The sequence below is a fragment of the Alexandromys fortis genome, unplaced genomic scaffold, assembly GCF_014885135.2.
Source record: "Alexandromys fortis isolate MF-2015 unplaced genomic scaffold, M_Fortis_MF-2015_v1.1 scaffold_120, whole genome shotgun sequence".
In the NCBI taxonomy this organism is placed as follows: Eukaryota; Metazoa; Chordata; class Mammalia; order Rodentia; family Cricetidae; genus Alexandromys; species Alexandromys fortis.
The window spans coordinates 3,105,130-3,122,436 of NW_026067999.1; the positions used below are offsets into that span (position 1 = coordinate 3,105,130).

The following is a 17,307-nucleotide window of genomic DNA, read 5'->3' on the forward strand; positions in this document are numbered from 1 at the left end:
GCTTTATCAAGTCTGGTCAGATAAACATGCAGTTGGGCATGAGATGACTTTCCATATCAACTGTAAGGCTAAAAATGACAAAATTGGAACAATTATAGGGTAATAAAAATCCTAATGCTGGGCCCTTGGAGCTGTAAGGAGATAAATGACATATTGAAATTATCTTGCTGTTTATATTGTAAAGCCAGGAGGAAGTGTAAATATAAGGGGTCCAGGCCCAGGCCTACTACAGAAAGGCTCAGCTGAAGGGAGGTATCTTATCCTGGGGCCAAGGAAATGGTCTAGCAGGTAAAGGTGCTTGCCATGGGCACCTGGCAACTTGAGTTTGGATCCCCAAATCCGTGTAAAAGCCAGCCAGCCACAGTAGCATGTGCCAGTCATCCAAACATTCTTGTGCTAGCATGGGGAGGTGGACACAAGAGAATGTTCTGGAAGCTTGAGGACCAGCTAGCCTGGAGTATCTAGCACAGTAACAAAAAAAAAAAAAAAAAAAAAAAAAAAAAAAAAAANAAAAAAAAAAAAAAAAAAAAAAAAAAAAAAAAAAAAGAGAGAGACCTTTCTTAAGCAAGGTGGAAGATGAGGCCCAACACCTAATGTTGTCCTCTGACCTCTGCACACGTGCTGTGGTAAACACGTGCTCTCACACACAAGCATGTACACACACAAGTATGCATGCACAGAGAGAGAGAGAGACAGAGATGGAGAGAGAGCATTACATACGCAATAAATATTTTTAAAAGAAACTTACTCTTGGAAATCTGTTGATGTTTCCTTTTTCTTTTCAGTCTAAGGTTTACACACGCACACCTACCTTATATCTGGACTTCAAGTTGGACCAAGGAGCTAAGCATTCCCAGCCTATTCCTAAAGGTATGACGGGTCTGGAATTTCGTAGCCATGTCAGGAAAAAAAAAATCAAATCAAAGCCCAAGCAGCTGCTTTCTTGTTAATTCAAACTTCTGCATGGTCTTCTGGGAACTTTATGTTTAAATTACCAAAAGAAAAAATCCAAAAGCTTGACACTTTTCCTATCTGCTGTCTGACACACAACTAATTGGATAATCAAAATGACTTATTTATTTGCAGTTTCAGTGATATTGGCTGCCTATATTCAGACATACTAGGTACCAACTTATGCAGCTTATATTTTATTATGAAGTTGCTTAAATCGAGGTTACCTCATCTCTCTTCTTTGTTACCATTTTTTCTAGGTCAAATTCCGTTACAGCTTCAAGAACTGTCTAAATTCATTTTCTTTAGATGCTTTAATACACCAAATATCCCTTGAAATGTGTGGTCCATTGGCTGTGTCCCATGCATGTTTAGCTTATCATATTTGATGGTGTTATTCCTCGTGGTAAAATGATTTGACGTGGACGTTTGGGTTGTGTTTGGCTTCTGGCATAAGCCGTCTAAGTTAATGTTGACTTGGTGGTGTCATTAACAGCCTGATTGGATAGAAATGGAAGCACGCATTGCTACCATCCCACCTCTGATACCAAGAAAATGCCTGCGTCCCAAGGGAAACACAGTTAACGGAGAGCCTGGATACATTCTTCCTGAACCCTACCAGGTTTTATCGGAATTCTTTCCCATAAATAGCATTAGAATCAATTTTTACCATCTCGTTCTTTCCTTTGGGCTAGGCACATTTCTGTTGGATTGTGTTAATCTCGCAGAAAACAGATGTTTCATGCAGTGGTGATTTGGAAGACAGTTGATATCAGGAATTGGGCCTGACGATGCATCATTTACAAAGAATCCAATCTGTCGAGTTTTTGACAGTCCTACATTTCTTTTGCATTGGCCACACATTTTCTCCATTAGATCTTGGCTAAAATAAGAATTAGTAGGGTTCATTTTTTTGCATGGTGACTTTTAGCATCTCTTGCAAGGCAATCTGATTTTTCTTGCTGTGAATTGATGTGCCGACAATATTGTTATCATTCATCACGAAGGACATAAATTTGCATTTCTAGGAAAATATCAATCTTTTCCAAGAAACTTATACCTTCTGCTCTTCAGAACCTGTTTTTCTACTGACTGTTTCTTTTTTCCACCTTTCTACATAGCGTCTCTGCTTCTGGGTACTTTAATGCATGGTTTGACGTGTTAATTATGAAGATTGTTATGGTATGAAATTTTTTTCATTTAGTGAACCTTTTCCTTCTTTTATAGCTTTTCTTCATGGTGTAGACAAATCAATAGCAAAACTATCTTCAGACAATGGATAGTGTACCACTCTGGTAGGCAGAATAGTGTCCTTCTTCCCTCAGGATGTTTATGTACTAACTTTCAGGACCTGAAACTGTGTTACATGGCAAAGGAGACTTTACAGATATGTATGGTGGAGCTCGCTTATAATTCCAAATCTGAGCAAGTGTAAGCAGGTTAAAGGTCATCCTTGGCTACATAGAAAATTTGAGGCCAGTCTAGTCTACATGAGACCCTGTCTCAAAATGACAGCAAAAAAAAGTGACATGTGTGTTAATGTAGACCTGTAATCATGGTAGTCAGAAGGTAGACGCAGTAGTGGGAGGCTTAGGAGTTCAAGGGCATCTCACCTACATAGTGAACGCAAGGCCAGCCTGAGCTACTCGAGACTGTCTAAAAAAAGAAAGCAGGGGGACTTTGCAAGTATGAGTAAACCAAGGCTCTTGAGATGGAGTGTTCTATGGTTTTAACCTGTGTAGTGAAGGCTTGGTCCTCAGCATATGTGGCTCCTGGAGGGGAAGGGGCAATCCTAGAAAGTTGTGTCTGGGGGAGGTTAAATCTTTGGGGATGTACTCCTGAAAAGGAAGGATACTGAGGTCCTGGATTCTCTTTTCTTTCTTTCTTTCTTTCTTTCTTTCTTTCTTTCTTTCTTTCTTTCTTTCTTTCTTTCTTTCTTCCTTTCTTCCTTTCTTCCTTTCTTCCTTTCTTCCTTTCTTTCTTGCTGCTATAAATCAAGAAGCTTCCTCTGCCAATCATTTTTGCCATGTTGCAGGACCTCACTACCTCATACAAGCCCAGGAGCCGCATGGGCAACCGGTCACAGACCTCTACACCATGAGCCAAAGTCAGCTGTCCATTTTTTAAGCTGATCACCTTAGGTACTGCTCCAGGAATGGAGGCCAGCTCGTGATGAGAGGATAGTCTGGGAAGTCCAGGTGGGCATGCTGGATTTCAGCAGCAGTGACTACGTAGATGAAGGAAGGCAAGTCCGAGTCAGAGGAGCGGTGACGTAGAGGCAGAGTGAAGTCGGTACCTGCAGTGACAGCGGCAAACTAAGATAGCATTTGAAACGTCAGTAGAAATTGCTTTCTGTATTCGCCTTTTTCCATACTGAGGCTTGAACCCTGAACTTGATGGATGATAGACAAATGCTTTATCCCTGAGCCACATCCCCAACTCACTGTGATGATTTTAATGATTTGAAAAAGCCTAGAGAAAACACATGATGGGAGGTGTCTTGAAATTCTTAGCCTGACTTCTTACAGTGTCTCTGTTGTTAGGGAGGAGCCCCAAACTCGAATAATTCATGTAGAATTGTACATTGGGAGGAGTTGTTAAAGAGAGGGTGCCTGGGCGGTGGTGACATATGCCTTTAATCCCAGCAGAGGCAGGCAGATGTCTGTGAGTTTGGGGTCAGCCTGGTCTACAGAGCTAGTTCCAGGACAGGCTCTAGAGCTACAGAGAAAGCCTGTCTCAAAAAAAAAAAAAGAAAAAAAGAAAAAAAAGAAAAAAAAAGAAAATGAAAAGAAAAAAAAAAGAGAGAGAAATTGTGATTTTTTTTTGTTCACTATATTAAATACTCAACTTGTCCCCTGGCATGTCTGTAAGGGATTGTTTTGCTGTTAATTGAAGTTGATTAAATATTCTAATGTTCTATTACTAAGTAGAGAGCTTGGCAAAGTGCTTAGTTAGTAGTGCATTGGAATACTTGATCTCAGAGTTCCTTATAGTTATGATATACATTTAAAAGTTATGGCTATTAATCAATCAGTCCTCCAAGCATTGATAAATATGAACCTGAGGCAGCTGTAAACTTATCCTGCAAGAAATTTTATATCATTTTACTTTGGGCGAGCTGTATGTCCTTTTCATATTGATATGTAGCAACTCTGTATATTCTGAGTTCTAGTCAGCATCATTTGCATTATAAATATCTTCTCCTTTCTACCTCTCATTTTTCTGTTCTATTCCTATACTGGAATCAATGAAATTTTTCTTGGGTTTACAGATTACTCCTTAGTGGTCAGTGCACTCTGTGGCTTCTTTAATCATCACTGCCAAATCAAAGGTCATGAAAATGTTCTCTAGTCTACCAGGTGTTTTCTTCCTTGTCTTTTGTGTTGGCGTGTAATTTACTTTTCTGGAATTAGTTTTCTTTTTAAATGTGTTTCTTTGCAATGGTGCGGTTGGAACTCGGAGACATGTACCTGTTCTACTACTACTGAGCCACATCCCCAGCCTCTCATTTTAAAATTATTTTCAATTGGCAAGTAAATTAGTATTCCTTCTTTCTGTGCAACATGGTGTTTTAAAGTATGGATACATTGTAGAATGACTAAATGGAGATACCTAACACATTACTTACAGTTATTTTAATAATTTAAATAGATCAATTTTTTAGGCAGAATCTTACAACGTATCCCTGACTGACCTGGGACTCACTCTGTAGACCAAGTTGGCCTCAAACTCACAGAGATCCACCTGCCTCGGCCTCCCAAGTGCTGGGATTAAAGATTGCACTACTATACCTAGCATAGAATTTTTTGTTTTGTCTCACATATATGAGTATTTTGACTGTATGTATGTATGTATGTGTACCTAGTAACTATGGACATCAGAAAAAAGCATTGGATCCCCTAGAACTGGAGCCACTCTGTGGGTGCTGGAAACTGAACCTGGGTTTTTCATAAAAGCAAAGGTCCTTTTAGCCACCGAGCCACCTCATAGCCCTAAACAGAACATTTTTTTTGAGAATTTTCAGTTAGTGATTTTAGTACCATATTATAAAAATAAGTATCTTGAACTTGTACTGAACTTGATCTGAAACTTTATGTCTGTTGACGACCTTTCTTTCTTTCTTTCTTTCTTTCTTTCTTTCTTTCTTTCTTTCTTTCTTTCTTTCAGATTTCTGTCTCTTCCCCGCCANACCTGCATGCCTGGTGCCCATAACATGTCAGTAAAGGGCAGTGAATCACCTGGAAGAGGAGTTACAGCTGAGTCACCATGTAGGGACCAGGAACCAAACTTAAGTCCTTTACAAGAATAGCAAGTGTATACTGAACCTCCAACCCTAGAAACACTGTATTTGGGTTCCCTGCCCTGTGGGAAGTCCAAGGACCACCCACCTCCATCCAGGTCTAGTAAGGTGAGCATCCAAACTGCCTAGGCTCCCACAAAGCCAGTACATGCAGTAGGATCAAAAACCCATTGCCATTGTTCTTGAGTTCTCAGTAGTCCTCATTGTTTGCTATGATGACATTTATTTCTAATGCATGGCTGTAGAACTACATTTAAAAAATGTGGTGGTGCATGCCTTTAATGCCAGCATTCAAGAGGCAGAGGCAGGAAGAATCTTTGAGGAATGTGGCGATAGCCTAGGCTAGACAGGGAATTTGAAGCCAGCCTGAGCTACCTAGTGAGACTCTGTCTAAAGCAGAAAGAAAGGGAGAAGGAGGAAGGTAAAAAGGAAGGGAATGAGAAAGGAATGGAGGTAAGAAGCTAGGAGGCTCACTCAAGGGCAAGGAGTGTCACGACCATCTTCAGTTGCTGCAGCTCAATGAATCCTTCTGTTGTAATGCTAGTGCTCATAACTTCCTGTTTGTCACAACTATTCTAGAACTCTCCCTGTGCTAACACCCACAATCCTCCTAATCCCATAGGCCAGTGTGATCATCCCAGTTTTTCAGATGAGGAAGCTGACGTACAGAAAAATTCTATAACCTTTTAAGATCCATTAGGCCGTGATTGTGTACGATTTCATAACCAGCCCAATGTTACTGTGATTTTTCACCTGCTACCTTGTTCCATACTCAACCAATGAGTGGCCCTTTAGTGACTTCCCTTCCTCTTGCTCTTTAGTTTTAGTTATGAGATAGCCATTAGTTATCCATCACTATATTTATGTCTTGTGGTGAGCTGTCAGCTGCTGTGAGATCAGAAAATCTATCTATTTATTTATTTGTTTGTGTGTTTTGGTTTTTGAGACAGGGTTTTTCCATGTATCTATGACTGCCCTGGAACTCACTGTGTAAACCAGGCTGGACTTGAATTAACAGAGATCCTCCTGCATCTGCCTCCTGAGTGCTGGGATTAAAGGCATGTGCCGCCACCACCTGGCCAGAAAATCCATCTTAATGTCAGCTATTCTAAACTATAATATTCAGGGGAATACTCAGTCTGGCATGCCATGGGGTTCTTGTTGCTACTGTAGGTTTGTTTTGTTTTGGACCATTTTATACCTGTATATAACGTTTGGAGGAATATGCAGAATTCTTGGTTATGTTTTGGGTAACAGTGACCCTGCCACACTTGGCTTCGTGTATTTTGTAATCTAAGAGTAGAGCACTTGGATTGCTGTTTTAGGGTGCATGGGTTCATCTTAGGCCCAGGTCACAGCCCCATTAGAAGTGCTGACCTACATAGATGTTGAGGAAAATATAAAGGAAAGGGATGGAAAGAAATATGAGCTAAAATTTGTTTAAAATACCTCCTAAGGGCTAGATGTTCTGTGTGTGTGTGTGTGTGTGTGTGTGTGAGAGAGAGAGAGAGAGAGAGAGAGAAATGGCCTACATTAAGGAAGCACAATGAAGCAGGTGGGGTGGCATGCTGGCTTTGGGAGAATATACAGTAATTCTCTGTAGTATCTTTAGAATTTTCCATGAGTTTCACATTATTTCAAATCATAAATTGAAAAAGAGTTTATTCTGAAGAAGAGGGGCAGATGTCAGGTCCACAGTGAGGGCGTGGCCTGAGGAAGTTGCATGTGGCGGCTTCCAATACAGGCACTTGGGATCATAGCTGCTTTGGGGTCTGGCAAACGGTATAAGCCTAAGTTGGGGGATGGATATGTTCTCTTCTTAGCCCCATTGCCTTCTCTCCTTTCTTCTATTTAACTGACTTCTGGTGTGTCTGCAGGCCATGTTTTCCTACTTCTTCCGCCACATACATTCATAAGAGCAGCTGTAAATTCACTGGAATTATGAACTCTTAATGAAGACAGAAGAAAAATGGTCTGGCTTAAGCCAAGGAATGTAGGCTGAGGAAATCTCTCACTAGGGATATTTTTAAGAATCAGGAACCTCCCTGCCACAGAAAATGATTTACACATTTAAAAGCCACGTTGTACATTTGTTTTGTGTTTGGCTGAAGAACTTGTATGTGTGGCTGACTTAACGGTCCTAAGGGACTAGACAAAAGAAAACATGAGCTTCATCTCAACAGATTTCATTTGTTATTTCCCGAGGGAAGGGAAGATCTTCGCAGCTGCAAAGGACAGTAGGGTGGCCACCATGCTTGTGGACACAAGGAAAATGTAGGCTATGTGACCTCTGAGGAAATGACAAACACTGGAGGGTGACATCGATTCCTAGTGCAGAACATAAAAGTCACAGGCGTGTTGAAGGAAGGAAGAAGGACCTGAAAACCGCACAGGGGAGAGCCCTTAGCTAACGCAATCCTGCTTTTAGCAAGGAGGAATTTGAACAAAATGTTTTTTTCTTCAATGTACAGATTGCATTCATTTATACTATTTGACACTCATTTTCTTTTTGGCAGCCCCGAGAAAGAGTGCTCCCTAGAAATGAAGCAAAGCTAAATAGCATGTTGTAGGTGGATATCTTTCTACAGAGAAGATAGGAGAGGGATTTCTCCACGGCTGCTGGTCCACTAGCTCTAATCCTCCGTGCTTTCCACCCAGCTACGTGAACTGTGTTGTACATACTGAGCTGTGTTACACTGTGTGTCCTAATAGATTACTTTAACAAGGAGCGAAGGCAGGCAAATGCATGGAGAACACTCACTTGGTGGTTCCTCACAGCACACACTTTGTCCTTCTGGGTTTTGTCAAGGAAGGATTTTTGAAGGAAAGGAAATAGACCCATGTGATAAGCGTGGACTAGCTGTCTGTCTGGAGAGTGACGCAGTAAGCGAAGGAGAAATGAGATGGGGACCATTTAAAAGATCCAAAATAGAGACCTCCGCTGAGCAGCCAAGAGCGAAGAAGATTTGGCAGTTCTAGAAATAATCACCTGTTAACTGCCTTTAGACGTGCGAAGGGAGGGTTGATTATATGAACAAAATCACATTCAAGACAGTGGACCGTTCTGCAGTCTTTCCGACAGAGGAGTTACTGCTCAATGTTTTGACATGGAAAGATATTTAAAAGACAACATTGAGTTTCTTCTACTTCTGAAGCTAATAATAGGCAGTACGTGAAAGGAAAAAGTCCCCAAAGTGCAAATACCAAATTGCTCACCGTTTATGATGGGGTATTTCTGAGAATTACAGAAAAATTTGCAGTTTAGCTGGCCCATGCTTTGGTATTCTTAAAATAACATGTTAATCTATTTTTTCTCAAGATAAAAGAAATAAAGCCATCTGCACTTAGAACAAGAAATGTTAACCATTTTGAGACTAAACATTTTTTTTATGCTAAGAGGAAAGGGGTTTGGTTGTAGAGTAGGATTCTAATTTGACTAAATAGGAATAGGAAAGCTGATCATCCATTAGAGAGAAGCGGGAGTCCTTGCAGAGCGCCGCTGTGCGTACGAGAATGGGGCTATAGATTCTCAGCATGTGTTTTCAACATCTACAAGGGACCTTCTGCCTTCACACTGTCCCACTTGGATACCAGTGGCTGGACCTTCTTGATGTTTGTACCCACAATGTGTATCAATGATAGAGGTGCAATCAACTGTGGGAGACTGAATGGGGGAGGAAACAAGACAGCAATGACTTAGATTCTTTCTCGTAAAATCTCAGGAAAAGCCAGAAATAGTGGCGTGCGTTTGAGATGCTAGCGCTGGGGAGGCAGAGGTCCACAGAGCCCTGGGACTTGCTGGCTAGCCACCCACGTCTCATCTGTGAGGCTCAGGTCCCAGCGAGAGACCCAGTCTCAACAAAGTGGATGGCTCCCAAGGAAGGACACCTAAGGTTGACCTCTGGCCTCTATGTGTACATGCACACATGTGCAGCTTCTCAGGTGTACGCATCTGCACACACACAAGCACGCATAAAACACAAAAATTGAAAAAAAAAACATAAAACTGTGGACTAGGAGAAGGAAAATGTTTCTCCTGGCCTAACTAAGTATGTTTATTTAGCCATCATTCAAGTTTTCTTAATGACTCAATTCATACTGAAGTTTGCCAGTTCTTTTTCCTCTTGTGCAACTATTGTATTTGCAGCCCATTCGCCAGCGTAACCACACCTTTTGAGTCTCTCTGTCCTCCCCGGTCTTTCTTTCACTTTACTTTGCCACCAGATTGCCAACTCCCAAAGAAACTCCAGTCTAATGGCCACCATCTGTCGATGAATGCCATTTCTTGATCTTTCCACGGAATGAATATGGAGTGATATTTTCATCTACTCTGAGTTTGCCATTCCCGGGTTTGTTTCTCTCAGCGGGAACACAGCATCTCTTCTGAGTCATGGGTACAGGTGCATAAGTAGCTATGGAAACCAGTTGCTTCTCTGAGCATGTGAAGGATGGGCTGGTACTGATTCCGAACTGTTAGCTCCACAGATCCCAGGATCTGTTTCTTTGAAAACTTGTGTGGACAATTACAGGGAGCTTACAGGCCATCTGAAACCTGTTCATCACTAAAGATTTTAGGTCCCCCTTGGTAGGGAGCAAGAGAAGTCTTGAGGGCCTGCTTGTTGTTGACAGGAGCACAGCCATGTCAAGGACTCCAGTGCCTCAGCATGGGAGTAGCAAAGCCTTCCTTGGATGAGGCTCAGAGGGATGGCAAAGCTTTCCTCTGGTTACAAGGGCAAATGTACAGAGTTTGTGCTGAAAATGTCCAGCATAGCTTCCATCTCCCGCTGGCTTGTTTCCACCTGAAGGCTGCTCCTCCTGAGAAGAGCTAATCTTGCCTCCTTGTATGTCATAAACCCTGGCTCCTTGTTCATCTGTATGCAATAACATTGCTTCTCTGTTCAACTGTATATAACATGTAACGATTATATATACACACACACACACAACTGTATATATAGTTTGCAGCTTCTCTGAGAGTCAAGCTCACCCAATCCCAGATTACCCCCTACCCGTGTGTGTGTGTGTGTGTGTGTGTGTGTGTGTGTGTATCTTCTCTTCATTCTGTCAATGCCCCAGTTAGGTCAATCTCTAGAGCCCTTCAGGATGTGGCACCTGTTATTGATAGACAGAAAAAGAATGTGTTCACTGCAAACCAGCACTCAATCAAATATAAAAACACTCCTTCATTATTCATACTTTAGCCTACTTGGGAGTATCGCAAATTGAACATGAATAAAAACTGGAGTGCTGTAACTTACAGCATGGTGATAGAGTTATAAGAAACAATTTGTGGGCTGGCAGATGGCTCAGAAGTGCAGAGTGCTTACTGCTCTATCGGAGGACAGTAGTTCGAATTCCAGCATCCAGCTCACAAATGTCAGTAGCTCCAGCTCCAGGGAATCTGTTGTTCCCCCTCTGACTTCTGTGGGTACCTAGCTCGTAGACACAAATGAAAGTAAACTAATTTGATAATATTACTTTTGACAAATAGATATATTGCTAAAGTGAACTGGAGAGTGCCTACTTTGGGTGGCCCTTAAATAGCAAGCACTCTAAGTCCGTCATGTATAGAAGTATGTTTGTGTATGCTTGTGTGCATGTGTGTGTGTGTGTGAGGGAGGAGAAAATATGCAAATATGTAATAGGTATAAAAAATAGCTCACAGAACTAAAGTCTTAAAATATGTATCTAAAAGAAAAAATATTTCACCCTCAACTTTTCTCTTTTTTTTGCTATTATATATGGTTATATCATACATGTAATATCAAAATGCATATGCAATAAATATATATAAATTGATAGTATGTGCACTAATATTGTAATGTCTCTGGTCCTTTTCCAGGGTGGACAAGCTTCATTTATACCATCTCTGGAGACGTATATATTGGTGAGTAAAGGGTATTGCAGTTTAATTCAAACGACTGGGTAAACTACTGAGACTGTTGTGTGTAATTGAATACTGTGCCTCCTTCCTTCCCCTACAAATCTGGAGCAGCATATCTGGAAGCCTTGCAGCTTCCAGAATGTTCAGTGACCGAGCCCGACATGAACAAAGGGCCCAGGCAGAAGGCACAGGCATGCCTATACTTGTTAAAAGTTTCCATGCCCAAAGGAGTTTGCGCTCCAGTGGGCTTCAGTGAGAGGAGCAGTCTGCCTACCCCTCAGCAGGTAAAAGAATACAAGTTAGATATTTAGGGTATCTCGCCATTTCTTTTCCCTTGTTGCTGGTTGAGAAATGCATCTTTGAGAACAAACCAACTCTCATTTTATATGCAAATATAGTGAGATATCTAAAAGAAGTTCTTCATGCCAAGGTTTCACATCTGCACACCCGAGACAAGGATCGAGCCATGTTGATGTGAAAGAAAGTGGCCCCCATAGGCTGTCATTTGAATTCTTGGTTCCCAGTTGGTAGCGCTCTTTAGGGATGTTTAGATGTGGCCTTGTTGAGGATGCGTGTCACTGGAAATGGTCTTTGAGAGTTTAAAGATTCTTGTCATCGCTAGATCTTACTTTCTGCTTCCTGCTCACTGTTCACGTTACGAGCTCTCAGCTCCTAGCTCCAGCCACCTTACTTTGCTGGCTTCCAGATTTTCCTACTAGACAGAGTCTTATCCCTAAGGAACCACAAGCCAAATAGACGCTTCCTTCTTTAAGTTTCCTTTGTCATGTTTTTTTTTTAAATCCTAACAATAGAAAAGTAACTAATATACAAGTGTTTCTCAACCACAGCCTCCATGGCTTGCGGTTCACTCTGTTCAGTTACAATGTAGAGTTCAAGCTGGCTTCTATCTTCAAGCCTAGCCAAAACAGTAGCAGAAGAGGCAGAATTCGGATGATAGGAGAAGGTCACACAGAGCAGGTCGCCTCTGCTTGTGTCCACCCCAATCATTGCCATCTTCCTGAAAACAGGAACCAGCTTTTTGTGGGCATGACAGCAAGTGCCTGGGTGACAGCTGTGCTGTGAATGTCCCACCTAAAACCCACCGGGCCTGCTTCGTCAGTACTTGGCTGACCAACTTCCAATTGCCCTAGCTCTGCCACGTCTTCTGAAACTGGACCCCGGTCAGGAAGGACAACAGCTCTGGAGAATTAACATTCTGGAATTAGCTGACCCCTCAGGTAGGCTGTCTCAGAGCCCATGCCTGAGTTTCTCACTGCACTTTCAAGTCTTTCACAGTGGGAATATATGCTCAGATGCCTGCCCTTCCTTGCTGTGTTGGTTTGAATGAGAATGACCCCCATAGGCTCCTAGGCTTGAATACTTGGTCCCCAGTTGTTGGAGCTGTTCAGGTAGGATTAGGACTCATGGTTTTTGTTGGAGGAGGTGTATCACTGGGTGTGTGTGTGGGGGGGATTAGCTTTGAGGTTTCAAAAGACTGCCGATCCCAGGGTACCCTCTCTACATTTTGCTTGTGGATCATGGTATGAACTTTCAGCTGTCCTTACCACCATGCCTTTGTTCCTCCATCATGGACTTTAACCCTCTGAAACCATGCGCCCAACCAAACAACTTCTTTTATAAGTTGCCTTGTTCATATTTGTGTCCTGGCAATAGAAAGGCAACTACTACACTTCCTTTCTTGAATAACTCTGCTCACATCTGGACTGCTGTTCCCTGACACACCATCTCCTGAATCAGCTCCGTACACAAGAATATTCCTTTGAGCTGTGCTTCAGGAAGAAGCTAGAGTAAGAGACCCAGTCATTGGCTTCCCCTCTCCATCCATACTGATGAGTGACAGGGATGTGGGTGTGGCCGAGATTCCCCATTTCTGAGACCTGCTCTCTCCCACACTTCTGTGGGGGATGCAGCAGCCTCCTTGGGCAACACATTCTCAGTTTGTAGTGAACATCCTCGTTGGGCAATATATTCTTAGTTAACAGACAGATGGCTTGCTAATGCCATCTGCGTGGGGTGTGGTGCCGTACCCAGGGTGATCTATTTAAACCGTTCTTTATATCCTCCCAAAAACACGCTGTTCAATCACTTGACGCTTCTAGAAATAACAGTAATTAGAATTTACTCTTAATGTGGCATAATTGGGCTTGGTGCCTCCTTCACTGAATAGCATTTTAATTACAAGCTCCAAACGAAATTCACTTCTTTTATCATTCAAGAGAGTAAAAATTCACGTTGTAAAAAACAAAGCAAAACAAATAAACAAAAACTCTCCAGTAGTAGTGCAGCGAGCTCCTGTGTGCACAGTGTTAACCATCTGGGAAGAATTAGGCACCATTATTCTCTTTGATAGTCTGAGAATCATATAGTATTTTATAAAAATAGAAAAAAAATGCTTTGGCGGTCTCACCTTGACATAATTTTAAGATAAAAAATAATTTTCAAAAATGGAATATTGGTGTAGGAGGGTCATCTGCCTATGGGTTACTTTCATTGGTTAATAAAGAAACTGCCTTGGCCCTTTGATAGGACAGAAAATAGATAGGTGGAGTAGACAACAGAATGCTGGGAAGAAGGGAAGTGAGACATAGACGCTATAGCTCTCCTCTCCGAGATGGATGCAGGTTAAGATTTTTTCTAGTAAGCCACCACGTAGTGGTGCTATATAGATTACGAAATATGGGTTAAAGCAAAATGTGAGAATTAACCAATAAGAGGCTAGAACTAATGGGCCAAGCAGTGTTTAAAAGAATACAATTTGTGTGTTGTTGTTTCAGGTATAAAGCTAGCCTTGTGGGAGCTGGGCGGGAATGCAGCCCGCCGCTCCTCACAACAGAATATAATAAAAAGGGGCATGAATTTTAAGTGTTAAGGAGTTTTGAAATGATTATGTAGATTAAGAAAAAGTAATGGAGACCAAAGTTTATGGAAAGGGCCAGAGAGGAAATATTTTTATCTCTGGGACTACTATATCCTGCCCATGTAGTATGAAAACAGCCATAAATAAATGGGGTACATATTGTAATCCAAGTTTTTGTGAACTATATGGTTTTTTTTTCATGTATCCTGAACTACTATTTTGAATTCTTTGTAATTGTTTTTTTCCCCTTAAAGTGAAGACCTTTCTTAGGGTCTTGACTCTGTCAAGGCTCGCAAATGATTTTGCCTTAAATGTCATCAATGGGGGGGGGTGTGAATGGTAAACAGATTGGCAAGTGGTCTGCTAAACCTCTTTTAACCGGTAATTACAACCCCTTTTAACCAGACAGACCTTTGGCCTCAGGAGTCAATAAATGAAGAGTTCAGAAATTCCAGGCTAAGAGGGACCTATACTTCTGCTTGTTTTTCTTGACATGAAGTCGAATTGTCCTGAGTTATTTCTTTCCACTGGCTTATTCCCTGCTACCCACCCCACCCCCTGACACACACACACACACCCATGACCATGGCCACATGTACAAAACATCTGGCAGAAGATAGAATTATGGTTTCGAGCCTCTGAGTGAAGCTGCCTATGTCCAAAGTAAACTGGACCATGGACCGAATCCAGCTCCCCAAACTGGCCTCCTAGGATGTTGCTTCAACCAATGAGCAACAGGCCAAATGATGTCATTTGAATCTGCTCTCCTTGCTTTGCTCATATCTACCCCTCCATGAGGTTGCTAATGAGAAAAACAAAAGAGCAACAGCCCATCACCAGAGAAAAAGAAATGGCCAAACAGAAATAGCTCTTTAAAATGTTCTCACTTGCAAAGCTTAGAACGAGAATCCAGAAAATGCTTCTCCATGTTAGCACCTCATTTTTCTCTTGCTCATAAACACGAATGGCACCCCTCAACTCCAGATGGCAGGAACTGGTTGTGAGTCGTTCTCTGTTACACAGCGTGAAACATCACTGTTCAGTTAATGCAACATCAACATGTGTAGGTAGTGTGTTGGGTTAGAAGGCCCCAATTTGGATGACAAAAGTAATCTTGGGAGACTGCATACAGTAGAAAACATAAGAGTGCTATGAATTTGGGAGCAAAGTGAGGGGTGGGAAGAGAAGGGTTAGTGTAGTGACGTATGAGGGAAATATATTCAAAGTACATTATATATTTGATTGGAATGGTTTAGTGTGACCTAGTACGATACCATTTTTAAAACATGTGTATGTTGCATTGTTTGTGTGGTGTGGTACATGGGGTGTATGCATTTGTTAGTGTGGATATGAGCACATGTGTGTAGGTTTACACAGAGATCAACATCAAGTTGCTTCCTCAGTTACTCCCCCGCCTCCCCGCAACAGAGAACTTGAATTCTCATGGAACTTGAACCTCCAAGTTTCAGCTACCCTGGCCAGTCAGTGAGCTCCTGAGTTTCTCAGCCTTTGACTTTCTCTCCTTCATCACCATCCTCAGTGATTAGTGAGGATGCCTTGGGCTGGGCATCCCAAGGCATAGGCCAAGTATTCCCATTTCGAATCCTCAGAACCCGTGGAAAGCTGCACATAGTAGACAAGTTAGGAGGAGCAGCAGAAAGGATCAGTGGGGCTTTGTTGGTCATCAGCCTACCTCCAGATTCAGTGAGAGACCCTGTCTCAAAAGCTGAGGTGGAGAGCAATTGAGGAAGATACCCAATGTCAACCTCTAGCCAGACTAACACACACACACACACACACACACACACACACACACACACACACACGCATAAACCTATATACACACAGAAACACACGCTAAAGAAATAATTAAAATGAAGGACAATGCTTTAATCTAGCTATCAGACACTTCGACTATAGTTATCAAAGCTTGTAAATGACTGTACATTTGTACTTTAAAATAAGGTGCTGGCAGCACTTTGATTCTCCGTGAGTAGTCTGTTGTGTTAGCTAAGAACTTCCAGTATGCATATACATGTGATATGTCACAGTCTGTGATGGAAGTTACCAGAATGTGTAGGACAGAGTGTGAGACACTAGTTCTTATAAAGATCTCTTATAAAGAAAATGAAAAGAGGAAACTCACACTTAGGAGTTGGACCCTAACATTTAAAAAAATTAATAATATTTTGCCCTTTTATGATTGCTTAGGCAAAAAAAAAACTACCCTACAATTACATTTTTGGGGGTTCAATTTTCCTTAACTGCATTATTCGATTTAACATTCTTGGCAAAGATTACCAATGGAAAGTATTTTATTATCTGATCTGGCTCATTTTATAACTACAAGTAGTCAGGAACAATAGGATATACTTTGGAGGGACTTATTTTAGGTTCAGAAGATAACCAGATGGGTGCAATATCACCGAAATGATCTGGAAAGGAAGATTCAGTCTGTTTGATTTCTGCGGTACTGTTTTGAAGACTTCGAGTAGGAGGCTAGAAACTCACAGTAGACTGAAAATTCTCACCCTGGAGATGACTCTGGTGTCATTACCCAAGCGTTCCTTGGGGTAGAACATTTCAAATGGGCCCTTCTGGATAGACACCGTGATTTCACTTATGCATCAGTAAGGAGCATGGGGAACAGGCATCTAACAGCATATCAAGACTAGAGACCTTTGGACATGCTTAACTCTATTTCTAAATTAAAGTTTCCTCACAGGCCAATCAACGCTGCCATCAAGCACACCACCCTGATATGGGGTGCAGAGAAATACCAATTCAGCAGTCCTTTTGAGTCTGTCTCTTGTCAGCTCACTCTATTAAAAGAGTATCACAAACATATTGCATGACAAAATCAGGGTCCAGGAGTGGACCACGTGGGTTCTGGGTGTGACATACGAATTAGTTGAAGATAGAAAAATGGTGCATTGTCTGCAAAGGATGTCAGTAAAGCACACCTAATAAAATGCCGTTCCCTGTCACAGTCTGAAATATTAGCCAGCTCTAATGACATTCCTCTTGGACTCCCAGACTTCTCTTGCCAAATCTCTGTGTAAGTGGAAAGTCAATGGAGTTCTATTATTCACTCCAGGACATTTGCTGACATACATCTTTGATAAATGAATGCTATGTTGGGGTGGCTCTTGCTAACGTGCAGGGGCTGATTGTACCTAAGCTCATGTTGAATCTTTGACTTTGGCAAAGGTAGAAGTATTTTCACCAGGGAAGCTGATTGCACCCCTCAGACAAGTTTTTTTTTTTTTTTTTTTTTTTTTTTTTTGGTTTTTT

The 17,307-nt window shown here is 41.7% G+C and overlaps 1 protein-coding gene across 1 annotated transcript in view; it reads left to right on the top strand.

The window, feature by feature from the left end:
• Positions 1–17,307, top strand: part of Pir (pirin) — an 89,056-nt gene that overhangs the window by 54,503 nt on the left and 17,246 nt on the right. Inside the window, exons 6-7 of the mRNA XM_050160614.1 lie at positions 786–870; positions 11,094–11,138. Coding sequence (XP_050016571.1) covers positions 786–870; positions 11,094–11,138 — 130 coding nt within the window. The remainder of the gene's footprint in view (positions 1–785; positions 871–11,093; positions 11,139–17,307) is intronic.